The sequence below is a fragment of the Eublepharis macularius genome, chromosome 14 (assembly GCF_028583425.1).
Source record: "Eublepharis macularius isolate TG4126 chromosome 14, MPM_Emac_v1.0, whole genome shotgun sequence".
NCBI classification, from domain to species: Eukaryota; Metazoa; Chordata; class Lepidosauria; order Squamata; family Eublepharidae; genus Eublepharis; species Eublepharis macularius.
The window spans coordinates 50,029,283-50,041,479 of record NC_072803.1 but is presented as its reverse complement, the minus strand read 5'-3'; the positions used below and the strand labels follow the sequence as shown (position 1 = coordinate 50,041,479).

The 12,197-nt window shown below is 46.0% G+C and overlaps 1 protein-coding gene across 2 annotated transcripts in view; it reads left to right on the top strand.

The window, feature by feature from the left end:
- WHRN (whirlin) overlaps positions 1–12,197 on the top strand; it is a 175,003-nt gene that overhangs the window by 157,130 nt on the left and 5,676 nt on the right. For both annotated transcript variants that reach the window (XM_054998355.1, XM_054998357.1), the window contains 2 exons: positions 691–1,279; positions 10,928–11,106. In XM_054998355.1, the coding sequence (XP_054854330.1) occupies positions 691–1,279; positions 10,928–11,106 (768 nt within the window). The remainder of the gene's footprint in view (positions 1–690; positions 1,280–10,927; positions 11,107–12,197) is intronic.

Sequence of the window (12,197 nt, the reverse complement as noted above, 5' to 3'; positions counted from 1 at the left end):
GGGCATAGCTTTCAGTACCTTTCTTGTCACCTCCCTCTGAGTTACTAATGCACACATCTGTATTAATAAAGTTCTACACAAAAAAAGAAACCCTGGTGTGAAGTGATTACTGATCATAGTCCATTATAATTCCTTTTTGCATCAGTAAAACATCTCACAAAAGAATTTATTCAAGTTCATGTACAACCATCTGAAGAAGGAAGCTTTAATTCTAGAAAGCTTCTGCCCTGGAAATCTTGTTGGTCTCTTACAGTGCTACTGGACTCAAATCTTGCTGCATGTAAAATCACACTGGGATTACTTTTTTGCAGTGTTTTAATGTTGGTAATGCAAAGCACGCACTCTCCCACTGACCCGTGGCCCTGCCCTGTGGATTGCTTTTATTCTGGGTCAGGCCAATGGTACAACTAGCTCAATATTATCTATAACTGGCAACAGCAGTCTGGGATTTCAGGCACTCCCTTCTGAGAGATCCTATTGGAGGTCATTCATTGGAGTAGCCGCAGATTGAACCTGAGACATTTAGCATGCAAAGCAGGTACTCCACCACAGAGTAAGGGCCTCTTTTCTGAAAAATGTGCAGGCAGCAGAATACCAAAGTTAACACATTGGCCATACTTCAAAGACATGAGCGCTCCCTCCGTATTCGGCAACCCAGCCTAATAGTCTTTGTTTTGTTGGATTTATCAGGATGAGGTCTCATCTTTCTCTGAGGAACCTCCGGCTTTCAAGCCTCCGCCACCCAGTCCTTCTTCTCAAACAGCGGACTCCTCCACTTCCCAGAACAGAAACCCAGCAAAAGATACCCTCAAGAGGCCTTCCTCGGAATCTTCCCAGTCAGGCTTGTTCTTCATGGCTCCGCGGGTCCCCACGCCGTCTCCCAGCCTCTCAGAGAAGGACACCAGCAGCATTGCCTCTACAGCCACTTCCTCCACGGAGGATTCTGCCTCCAGCACCATCTATGCATCCATCTCCAGAAGGCCTATGGATGCTCACTTGTCATTGGTCAACCAACACCCAATAGGACCTTTCCCCAGGGTCCAATCACCGACCAGGTTGAAGACTCCTTCCCCTGAGGCTACTCCGGCCAGCAGTCTCCCAAGCCCCAAAGCATTGTCCCCTTCTCCTCCTCCTCCACCATCCCACCCGGCTCCTCCTCCCCCCAGTGAAAAGGGTGGCCCAGAGTCCAGCACCACGCAGCATTTCATCATGGTGGAAGTCCATCGGCCCAACAGTGAGCCAGATGTCAACGAAGTGAGGTCTTTGCCCCAAGCTAGAGGTGAGTTCTTGTCCGGTACACTAAACACTCGGGGGTCATCACAGGGTACTCAAAATGGCAGGGTAAGCCATCATCAACCCTTGACCCTTTAATGTACGACAATATTTATGGAGTGAAAAATAAATAGAGAGAATTTCTCACCCCCCTTGATGGGATCTGGGATACGGACAAGGAAGCGCTGCAAACAGTGAATAATTAACTTATGAGAAAGGTTTAATGGCCACTACTAGTTTTCTTGGTCTAAAAGGGCAGTGGACAAATTCATGGATGATTGGTCTGTTGGGCTTTTAGTGATGACGGCTAAGGAGAGAGGTAAAATATCTCTCTGAAGAACAGTTACTGGGAAGAAAATCGTAGGAGGCCTTCGCCCCTGTCAAGGGGAGATTACAGCATGAAATTGCTGAAATGGAGTTTATTCACAAAGTCAGAACAATGAACCCCCATCCTGCACGCCCAGGGCTGAACAGAGACTTGGGATTCTTATCTCACTACAGATGCTAATTTCTGCTCTAATCAAGCTACATTGTACCTTTACATCCTGATGCATTCCCTTGTAACACCCCACCAAACTTTGGCTGGGATATTAAGCCCCAGGAATCTCCATTCCTGCTCATGTCTGAAGAAGGGAGCTCTCGAAAGCTCACACTTGGAAAATCTTGTTAGTCTCTAAGGTGCCACTGGACTCAAGTCCTGCTGTTCTACTGCAGACCAACAAGGTTACCTAATTTGTCTCACTACAGATGCTGATTTCTGCTCTAACCAAGTTGCATTGTACCTTTACATCCTGAGGTCTTCCTTTGCTACACATCTCCCTTCTAATTAAGCTGCACTGTCCCTTTACATCCTGCTGCCCTCCCTTATAACAGCCCACCCACCTTTGATTGGGATATAAAAGCTCAGGAATCTCCATCCCTACTCGTGTCTGAAGAAGGGAGCTCTGACTCTCGAAAGCTTACACGCTGGAAACCTTGCTGGTCTCCGTGGTACCACTGGACTCAAATCCCACACTCAGTCCCGTAAGCTTGCAGTACTGTTAGGAAGAGGATGTTGGAACAGGTGGGCCTTTGCCCTGATCTAGAAGCAGTTCTCAGAGATGAATTCATGAACAACAGGTCTGTCATGGCTAGACCTGCATTCCCCCTGCAAAGCATAGATCTGCGCCTTTCCACCGGCTTGCTCTCTTCTGCAGAAAGAAGTCTCTGGTTTCATAGTGCTACTTCATGCAGCATCAGTCAGATAATTGAAACCATTTTCCTACCCCTCCCCACTGGTTGGGTCATTAAAAAATACCTCTTTCTGCTGGAACAGTGCAAGACATATATGCCTGTTACTCTCTTTCTCTTAAAATGCCTACAGCACTTATGCCTTGAACTGCAGTATGAACCTTCCTGCTGTATAACAATCTCCTCTGCTTAATATATATACATTTCTTATATATAGATATAAGGTCTTCTCTGCATGGTGGTGGAGAGAGCCCTCAAGTTATAGCTGACTTATGGTGACCCTGGTGGGGTTTTCACGGCAAGAGATGATTAACACAGGTGGCTTGCCATTGCCTTCCTCTGCAACCCTGGTCTTCGTTGGAGGTCTCCCATAACCAAGGTCAACCCTGCTTAGCTTCTGAGATCTGATGAGATCAGGTTCGCCTGGGCTATCATAATCTGCTCCAAAAGACACAGAAGTGTAAAGCAAACAGAACAGATAAGATGACGTTTTTATTTTATTCTGTAGCGACTCTGCAGTTTACAGTAGCGGGGTCGAGCAACTCTAGCAGCTTTGCTGGCACCTGGTGTTTATTTTCCAATCCACAGTCCAGTCAGTTGTACACAAATAGACCTTTTCAAGATGTTACAGTCCCACATACTAGGAGTGTACACTACCTGCAAGCCTCTCGCTATGTGTGATGAAGGGGTTGTGTGAACTGGGGCAAGACACATGTTTACTATGCACATATGGCTGCGTGCATTTACACACAAACTGACCCCTAGATTTTTCAGGGTTTTGCAGTCACACCTTCTGAGACCATTAGGTATGTGGTAAATACATACATTGCCCCTGTTCACACATGGCAAACCCTACATATCCGGAGTATTGTAGATAGCTCAAGTTCCCAATGTGCTCAGTTGGCAGGTATGTATTATTGTCATATCTGAAAAGGGCTCATAGCACCAGTGATTGCTGTCTGAAGTGATGTGACATGGTATATAATTAATTTGTGGAATTCACTGCCACAAGATGTAGTGGATGCTGTTAATATAGAGTGTTTTAAATAAAGGCTAGATACATTGATGGGGATTAATGAAACGGGGGGATATGACCAAATTTCACTGCTGTGCTGTTCTGACTTAAAAATCCCCACTCCATGGGTGCTTCTCCCTGGGCTGAATCAAAGCCACAAGTCTTTATTTCGGCTCTCTGTCCTGCTTCCTCTTTCCATATTACATTTAAATCAGTTGGATCCATTTCCACTGTTTTTAATACTCATTTGACATTAGTGGTATAACAAACAAATTGGGAACATCAACCTTGCGGGCTGTCCAGAGGCATCTGGTTGCCTCCTGTAGGAAAGAGGATATTGGCCTAGAAAGACCAGCTTGCTTGCTTGCTTGTTTATTTATTTATGTCATTTATGGTCCGCCTTTCTCACTGAGACTCAAGGCGGACTACACAGTGTGAGATTAGTACAGTCAGTATCAAGGACATTTCTGTAAACAATGATAAATAAACACAAGTTTACATTAGCAAGAATCCAATACAGAGCTGAGGAAATACTGAAACAGAGCATCAGCAATTCTAGGACTGACATTAGATAACATGAAGCACAAGTAGCTCATAGAAGAACATATTTAAAGTAACCGATAGTACATAAGGCATAGTGGTGAAGTCTATGGTGCATCTGAGACCCTCTCCCTACAAAACAAAAGCCTTTTTGAATAATTCGGTTTTGCATTGTTTGCAGAAAGCTAGGAATGTGGGGGCTCTCCTGACCTCCTCAGGCAGGCCATTCCACAGGGTGGGGGGCCACCACAGAGAAAGCCCGTGCACGGGCTGCTGTTGATTTCTCCCATGTGCTTGGTGGCACCTGCAGGAGACCCTGTTCAGATGAGCAAAGTTGCCGTGGAGGAACAGAGGGAGGAAGGCAGTCCCATAGTTATTATCTTTCCTGGACCAGCAGCCAGTCCAAGTTTTGGGGGGAAATGCCGTCAACTGGTAACCATAATTATAAACAAGATTCCAAGTTACACTTTTTAGGAGACCAAGGGAAGAGTCTAGTGGCTGACAGGCCACAAAGGAGGGTGAAATTTCTTTGACAGCCTGCAAAAGGACTTCAAAATGCTATCCTTCCAAAGATTAAATGCAGTCAGCATATAACGTCAGAAGACGACTGTATCGGTGAGCTGAAAGGGTCCAGGAGAAGTGGCCCGGCTCATACTAGCGGAGCGCGAAAAGCTCCAAGGATCATAAGGATTGCACTACTTCATTTTTAGCTGTGACTTTGCTTCCCTCTTGTGGCTGATTTTGCATACTGCAAACGCCGCTCATTTCACTTGGAAAGATCGTTCATCTGAGAGCCAAGCTACAAGTGACCTCTGACACAGGTTGGACACTTGTCAGCTTCCCTCAAGTTTTGACAGGAAACATAGGCATCCTGGTCTTGCAGCTGTAATGGAGAGCCAAGCTGTAAAACCAGGACGCCTACATTTCCCATCAAAACTTGAGGTAAGCTGACAAGTGTCCAACCTGTGTCAGGCGTCACTTGTAGCTTGGCTCTGAGTCCCTTCCCCAGTGTAGTTATGCCTGATCCTTTCTCCTTCCGCTGTTGTCATTTGCAGGGAAAAGGATGAGGAACTTTGAGTTAAATCTTACATGAGACCATACAAATTACAGGTCTGGATAACCCACCATCACGGCTGCTGTGCATCCCCCTGCAGACCCAAACGGAGGGGGGTGGAAATATTTCCTTGATTAAAAATATTTTGTTCCTGATCCTTAGCATGGTGCTGCTGAGACATCTTGCAATACTCAAAATCTATTCTCATAACAGATTATAATACATAACCTTTTAGAAGACGTGCAGAAAAACAAAGGTCAATAAATCCGGTGAGTTAGCCGTGTTAGTCTGTAGTTGCAATATAGTAAAGAGTCCATTAGCACCTTTAAGACTAACCAGTTTTATTGTAGCATAAGCTTTTGAGAACCACAGCTCTCTTTGTCAGCTGCATACATCTGATGAAGAGAGCTGTGGTTCTCGAAAGGTAAATAAATGAAATGGAATGTATAAATGAGCACAAATTAAAAATAAGAGGTGGACCATAAAATGCTTAGGACCCAAAAAGCTCAACTGAAAGCCTGGAGGGGGAAAGGAAGGTCTTTGCCTGGGGCTTAAAGTTGTTGCCAAGCAAAACAAAGTAGGGACATAATGCCACAAATCAAGGTGCCACAACCAAAAAGGCCCTGCTTCCAGTTCTCACCATTCCCCTCGCCGTTCTGAAAGGGTAGGTATATATAGCGGGATCTCTGTTGCCCAGCTTAGTTGATGGATGGGAGTGTAGGGGAGATGGTGGTCTTTTACCACTCTGCACATTACAGGTAATACTAGGTATGCTTCCAGATTCTTCTCCCCAGCAATATTATGGAAGTAGGCTGTGACCTGGATAGCCCAGGTGAGCCTGACCTCATCGGATCTCAGATGCTAAGCAGGATCGGCCTTGGTTAGTAATTGGATGGGAGACCTCCAATGAAGGCCAGGGCTGCAGAGCCAGGCAATGGCAAACCACCTCTGATAGTCTCTTGCCATGAAAGCCCCACCAGGGGTCACCATACGTCAACTCTGACTTAAGGGCTCTCTCTACCACCATGCAGAGAAGACCTTATATCTATCTCTATATAAGAAATGTATATATATATTGGGCAGAGGAGATTGTTATAAAGCAGGAAGGTTCATACTGCAGTTCAAGGCATAAGTGCTGTAGGCATTTTAAGGGAAAGGAAGTAGCAGGCATGTATGTCTTGCACTGTTCTAGCAGGAAAAGGTATTTTTTAATGAACCAAGTAGTGGGGGGGGGTAGGAAAATAGTTTCCATGAAAGCCCCACCAGGGGTCACCATAAGTCAGCTCTGACTTAAGGGCTCTCTCCGCCACTACCATGGAAGTGTAGAGTATAGCGTATATTTACCCCTTAGAGACCAACAAAATTTTCAAGGTATAAGCTTTCGAGAGTAAAAATTCCTTCTTCAGATACCATATCTGAAGAAGAGAGCTTTGACTCTCAAAAGCTTACACCCTGAGAAACTTGTTGGTCTCTAAGGTGCCACTGGACTGAAATCCTGCTGCTCTACTGCAGACCAACACAGCTACCCACCTGAAACTGCCATGTATTGAATAAGCCATTTTGGTGTAGTGGCTAGAGTGTGAGAGTAGGATCTGGAAGGCCCAGGTTCAAATCTTGATTCTGCAATGGAAGCTTGCTGGATGACTTTGGGCTAGTTGCATACTCTCAGTCTAAACCTCCTCACCAAGTTGTTGTGAGGATAAAATAGAGGAAAGGGAAACGATATAAGCCAGTGGGGATAAAGGTGGGGGAGTTAAATGCATTCAGTGAAATAAATAATAAATATCCAACAGTGTATCCTTTCTGATCTGTGTTATTGAAGTTCACAGTAGAGGGTCAACAGCAGAAGATGAAATGGAACGCTTGATTCAGCAAAACTGAATATACATAGAATCAAATGAGTGACATTCACCCAATCCCAATATTATTATTATTATTAGACATTTATACCCTGCTTTCCTCCCCAATGGAGATCAAAAGTGGGTGCCAACGTCTTTCTTCCCTCCTCCATTTTATTCCCACATCCCTGTAAAATAGATTAGGCTGAGAGTGACTAGTCCAAGGTCACCCCACAAGTTCCCAGGGCAGAGTGGGGATTCGAACCTGGGTCTCTCAGATTCTAGTCTGACACTCTAACCATTACACCACTTAATAAAACCCAGCACCTTGAATTGCACCTGGAAATAAATGGGCAGCCAGTGTCGTTCTGCCAAGACCAGCGATGTAAGCTCCCTTTAGATCATACTGCTCTACAGTTCAAAACAGCCTTCACAGATAATCCCGTACAGAGAGCTTTGCCACACCCACACCAGCACCGCGTTCCCTCCCCCTTCCATCATCCTATCGAAAATACCAATAATGAAAGCTGAAGAGTTGCAAATGAGTGTTCCAGTTTTGCTCTGCAAATTGCATTTGATGGCTGTGTACGAATTAACAATAATTATCTCTAATGTTACTTATTAGTCAGCAACATTCCCCGAGGGTTAGACAGGAATAATTTGCAGCCCCGCAGGACATGCCATTTCCAGTGCGTATATATATCTCTGTATTAAAAGTCATGAATCATCTTCTTCCAGGCAGCTTCTCCTTAAACTAGAAACTGGCTTTTAGAACACATGAAGCTGTTTCACAGCCAATCAGACCCCTGGTCCATCTAGATAGATAGATAGATAGATAGATAGATAGATAGATAGATAGATAGATAGATAGATAGATAGATAGATAGATAGATAGATAGATAGATAGATAGATAGATAGATAGATAGATAGATAGATAGATAGATAGATAGATAGATAGATAGATAGATAGATAGATAGATAGATAGATAGATATGGGGCCTTAGGCAGTCTGACCCTGAAGCCAATGAGGATTAAACCTGTATGCAATGTTCTACCAGGGCCTGCGAATCTGTTATGTGTCCCTAGGCAGTTGCCTAGGGCACCAGAGTTGGGGAGGCACAAAAACCTGCCATCATCGCTCTGCCTGCCTGCAGCATAGGAGGATTTGCCACACCCAGTGGGCAACCAGCAGTGAGCCAGATCCTTCCCTCCATCCATTGAGGATGCAAGGAGGGCCTTCTTCCCCCTCTCTTCCCGCTCTGTGGAACAAGGGGAAGGGGGCAAGCAGGGAGAAGGCAACGTGATTCACCTTGAGCTCCAAAACGTCTTGGGCCAGCCTTGCTACCACTGTTTTGCCACTGCTCTCTTAAAAGCAATAGGAGGTTGCTTTATACCATACCAGCACGTTCTTCCATCTGCCTCGGTGTTATCTGCTGAAGCTGACAGTCACTCTCTGGCCTCCTGGACGTGAAACGGTCTTGCCCCAATGCCAGCTGTTTGAGATTCCTGAGCCAGATGCCAGAGAATGAATCTGGGCCTTCTGCATGCAAAACACACAGAGCTCTGAGTCCTCCCCAAATGGAAATCGCTTGGGGAGTTTAAACAGCAAGGCATATTCCCTCCCACATGCCCACACTCATTAAACACTAAGTGTTGGTTTTCTGTCCAGTGATTATTTGTCTGCAGGCAGTAGCAATGGTCCCTTTTCTTTTACTGCTAAGTGACCACAGCCAGCCCCATTGATGTGGGATTAACGTGAAGAGCCCTGTACATGAGAAAGCACGAGTCCCACACAGCCATCCCCTCCCCAGTATTTCTCAAGTATCAAGTTAAGCATGACCTTTGATCCTTTCCTAGCCTCTTTGCAGGGCAGTACTGGGAAAGCGAGCTGTAGAAGACAAAATTATGGCTCAACTGTTATTAGCTATGATAATAACATGATATTGGAACCTCCTTGTTTAGAAGCAGTATACCTTTGAATAACCTTTGCTAGGGAAAGAGGGCTGCTGTGGCCTGTTTCTGGGCTTCTGGCTGGCCACTGCTGGAAACACAGACCAGGTCTAGGGCTTTTATTCAGTGGGGTTCTGCATCGCTGTATATCTTTGCGATCTGTTCTGTGCTGCAGTTGGGGTATTAAAGCCCAGTTTGCACCTTCTTAATGGCTCCATTTAAAAACTCCCTAAAGAAATACATCGGGGGAAAGTTTACTACAGTCTGTGCTGGCTTTCCGCTTGCAGTGAATCATTCTGATGAGGAAGTTTGGAAAAGGTAACCCCCACAGTCTGAAATGGCCCCGTCCACTCTACAACCTCAGCACTCTGCCAAGTCATTCTCCGGTATGGGTAGGCCAGTTCATAGACCAGGGAGAGACAGCCTTTGGGGCACAAGTGCCAGGGAAAAAATCTCCCCGTAAAGACGTCATGCCAGCAAAGAAAAGGGGGGATGTGGCAGGGGAGATGAGGACTGTACTTAGCCAGACACACTGAGTTAAATCCAACCAGCTTTTCTGCTGGTGAAAATGGGAGTGGGGATCCAACCAGCTTTTCTGCTGGTGAAAATGGGAGTGGGGATCCAACCAGCTTTTCTGCTGGTGAAAATGGGAGCAGGGATCCCTCTCTCCAATGGCTATGCTCAGAGCTTTTTTTCTGGGAAAAGAGGTGGTGGAACGCAGTGGGTTGCCCTCGGGGAAAATCATCACATGGCTGGTGGCCCCGCCCCCTGATCTCCAGACAGAGGGGAGTTTAGATGGCCCTCCGCACCTCTGTCTGGAGATCAGGGGGCGGGGCCACCAGCCATGTGACCATTTTCAAGAGGTTCCGGAACTCCGTTCCCCCACGTTCCCCCTGAAAAAAAGCCCTGGCTATGCTTGGCATCACAGGACCTACTTGAACAAAAGCCATGTCTGACAGGGGATGTAGTGCAGAAGGCAAATTGGGGGGACCGTGAACGGAAAAGTTGGCTGCATCTTTCTGACTGGCAGCCAACCAAACCCCAATGGCTTACCTCAGAGCCGTCTGGCAGAGTTGCCTGAGGCAGCAACGATATATGGTATACCCCTCACATTCTGCCAGCCCCAGTGGTACTGTTGGGCTGGTGCCTTGGGGCACCAGTCTCAGATAACTGGCACTGCACACCAGGCAAAATGGTCTGGCGTGCCTTTGCTTGGCCCATGGGTTGCCTGCTCCTGCTGCGGACTCTGATGTGTACACAAGAAAAACTCCGGGGTGCAGGAACTAGAAGGTTCCACAGACAGTCTATGGGGTATGATATAGTGCAATAGTCAACAAACTACTCTACATACAGTATAAACAATCCTATACAATAAATAGTCAGTAATACAAATCAGCAGGATCAAGCAATACTTCTTAAAGTCCAACCGGTGAAAAATTCGTCAATCAGTATTTGTCCATTATTAACAGGCAGAAATCAAGACGGTGACCTCCCAAGTCCATAATCCAGCAGATGACATTGTTCCGTCTGCATTTACCAACTTGGTGATGAGCTATTGTAAAATTTGTGACCATCCATTAGACAGTGTTGCCTATGAGGAAGTGACAACACGAAACGGGAATTGAAAATTTGCTGGCTAAGACCCATAGGCTGATGGTTTGAAGAAACACTCAGCTTCAGTTTTTCTGCTGGATTATGGACTTAGAGGTCACCGTCTTGATTTCTGACTGTTAATCCTATTTCTGCCTAAATCCTATTTCATCATCCTATTTCATACCCCATTCTGCCTAAATCCTATTTCATGCCCCATAGACTGTTTGTGGAACCTTCTAGTTCCTTCACCCCGGAGTTTTTCTCGTGTATAGGCTGTTTTCTCTGGTGGAGCCCATTTAGGTCTGTTGTGGACCTTGATGTGGGCAAAGGTGCTGTGGACAAGAGTCTGTTCTGTGGACAGCATCTCACCAGCCTGCTTGGTTGCCCTCATCTGGCTTTGCTAACTGTCATATGCTCTTCTCCTCTGCTCCTAGTTTCCACGCTTTCCCAGCTCTCCGACAGCGGGCAGACTCTTAGTGAAGACAGCGGCGTGGACATCGGGGATGCAGAGCTAAGCACCAAAGACAGGAGCCGGCTGCAGGGTCCTATCAAGAGCAGAAGTCCCCAGGAAGCATTGAGGAGTGATGGGCAGGCTGAAACAGGCCCCAAACCAGTAAGACTTACCAGAAACTCAGGATGCATAGATGGCATGATAGGGGAAGGACAAGGGAACTGGCTAGGGGTGCTACCAAAGTTCTCCTTGTTCACATTTCTGCCAGGATTTTGGAGATCTGAATTTCCTGGGTTTCTTTCCAAATCTGAACTGAGACATTAAGGAATCTTCCTTCCATGGTTCATTTTTATTTCCTAATTTTGTACAGAGCTGTTGTGCATGTGTTGTTCGCCTGCATGTCTGCTTTTTGCCACGGCTCTTGGCTCCTATTTCTGGGGTTGACAAGGTGGGGCAACACAGAACCAGACAGAGTCCTTAATCAGGAAATGGGAGACCACTCCAGAGTCCCCTGTGACATGGCAGGGCCGCCCTTCATGGCCACCTTTCATTTTCTTAGTGGAACAGTTCTCGTTCCCCCTCCCACTTACCCATAGCCTACTTTAAAACTTTTCCTCCTTATCCCAAAGTTAGGGATTCAGCATGCCCCATGCTGGGTAGTCACTTTGCCAGATCTAATCTAGCACTCTGACTGTACTTCTATAACAGAAAGAAAAAGAGGGTTTAGGTGCACCCCTAAGATATCTCAAGCATAGATCTGAAAGTGTGAATGCACTTTTACCTTACTGCAAAACTCTCCAGTAGCTGCAGTTGGCTGCTGAATGTGTATTCATTGGCAAGCCAAGGTTTGTTGCTGCATAAAATGCAACAATCCATTGGTACGGCCAGTTTGGTATTCTGGTGGCGGAAACTAAAAGTAAGTTAATAATGCATTTGGCCACAAGAGGGCAGCATGGTCCATGCTTTTATTTTCTAACAAGCCAGTGAGCAGTTCACCCCCGACTCGAATGGGAAAGTGTCATCTTGCAAGTCCTGGATGGCAACTACCCTATTTATTCAGTGGGTGAGGGAAATGTATTCTGCACATGCTCAGAAGTACAATCTGTATTGACCGCATGAAATACTAGTGTGACGCAGAAGTTAGAACATTAGATATGGAGCCATGGATTGTGTGACATAACAACTAAGTGCCTCTGAGCATCTTGAACGAGGTGGTTAGGGACAAATAGACTCTGCACATGCTCAGAAACAGC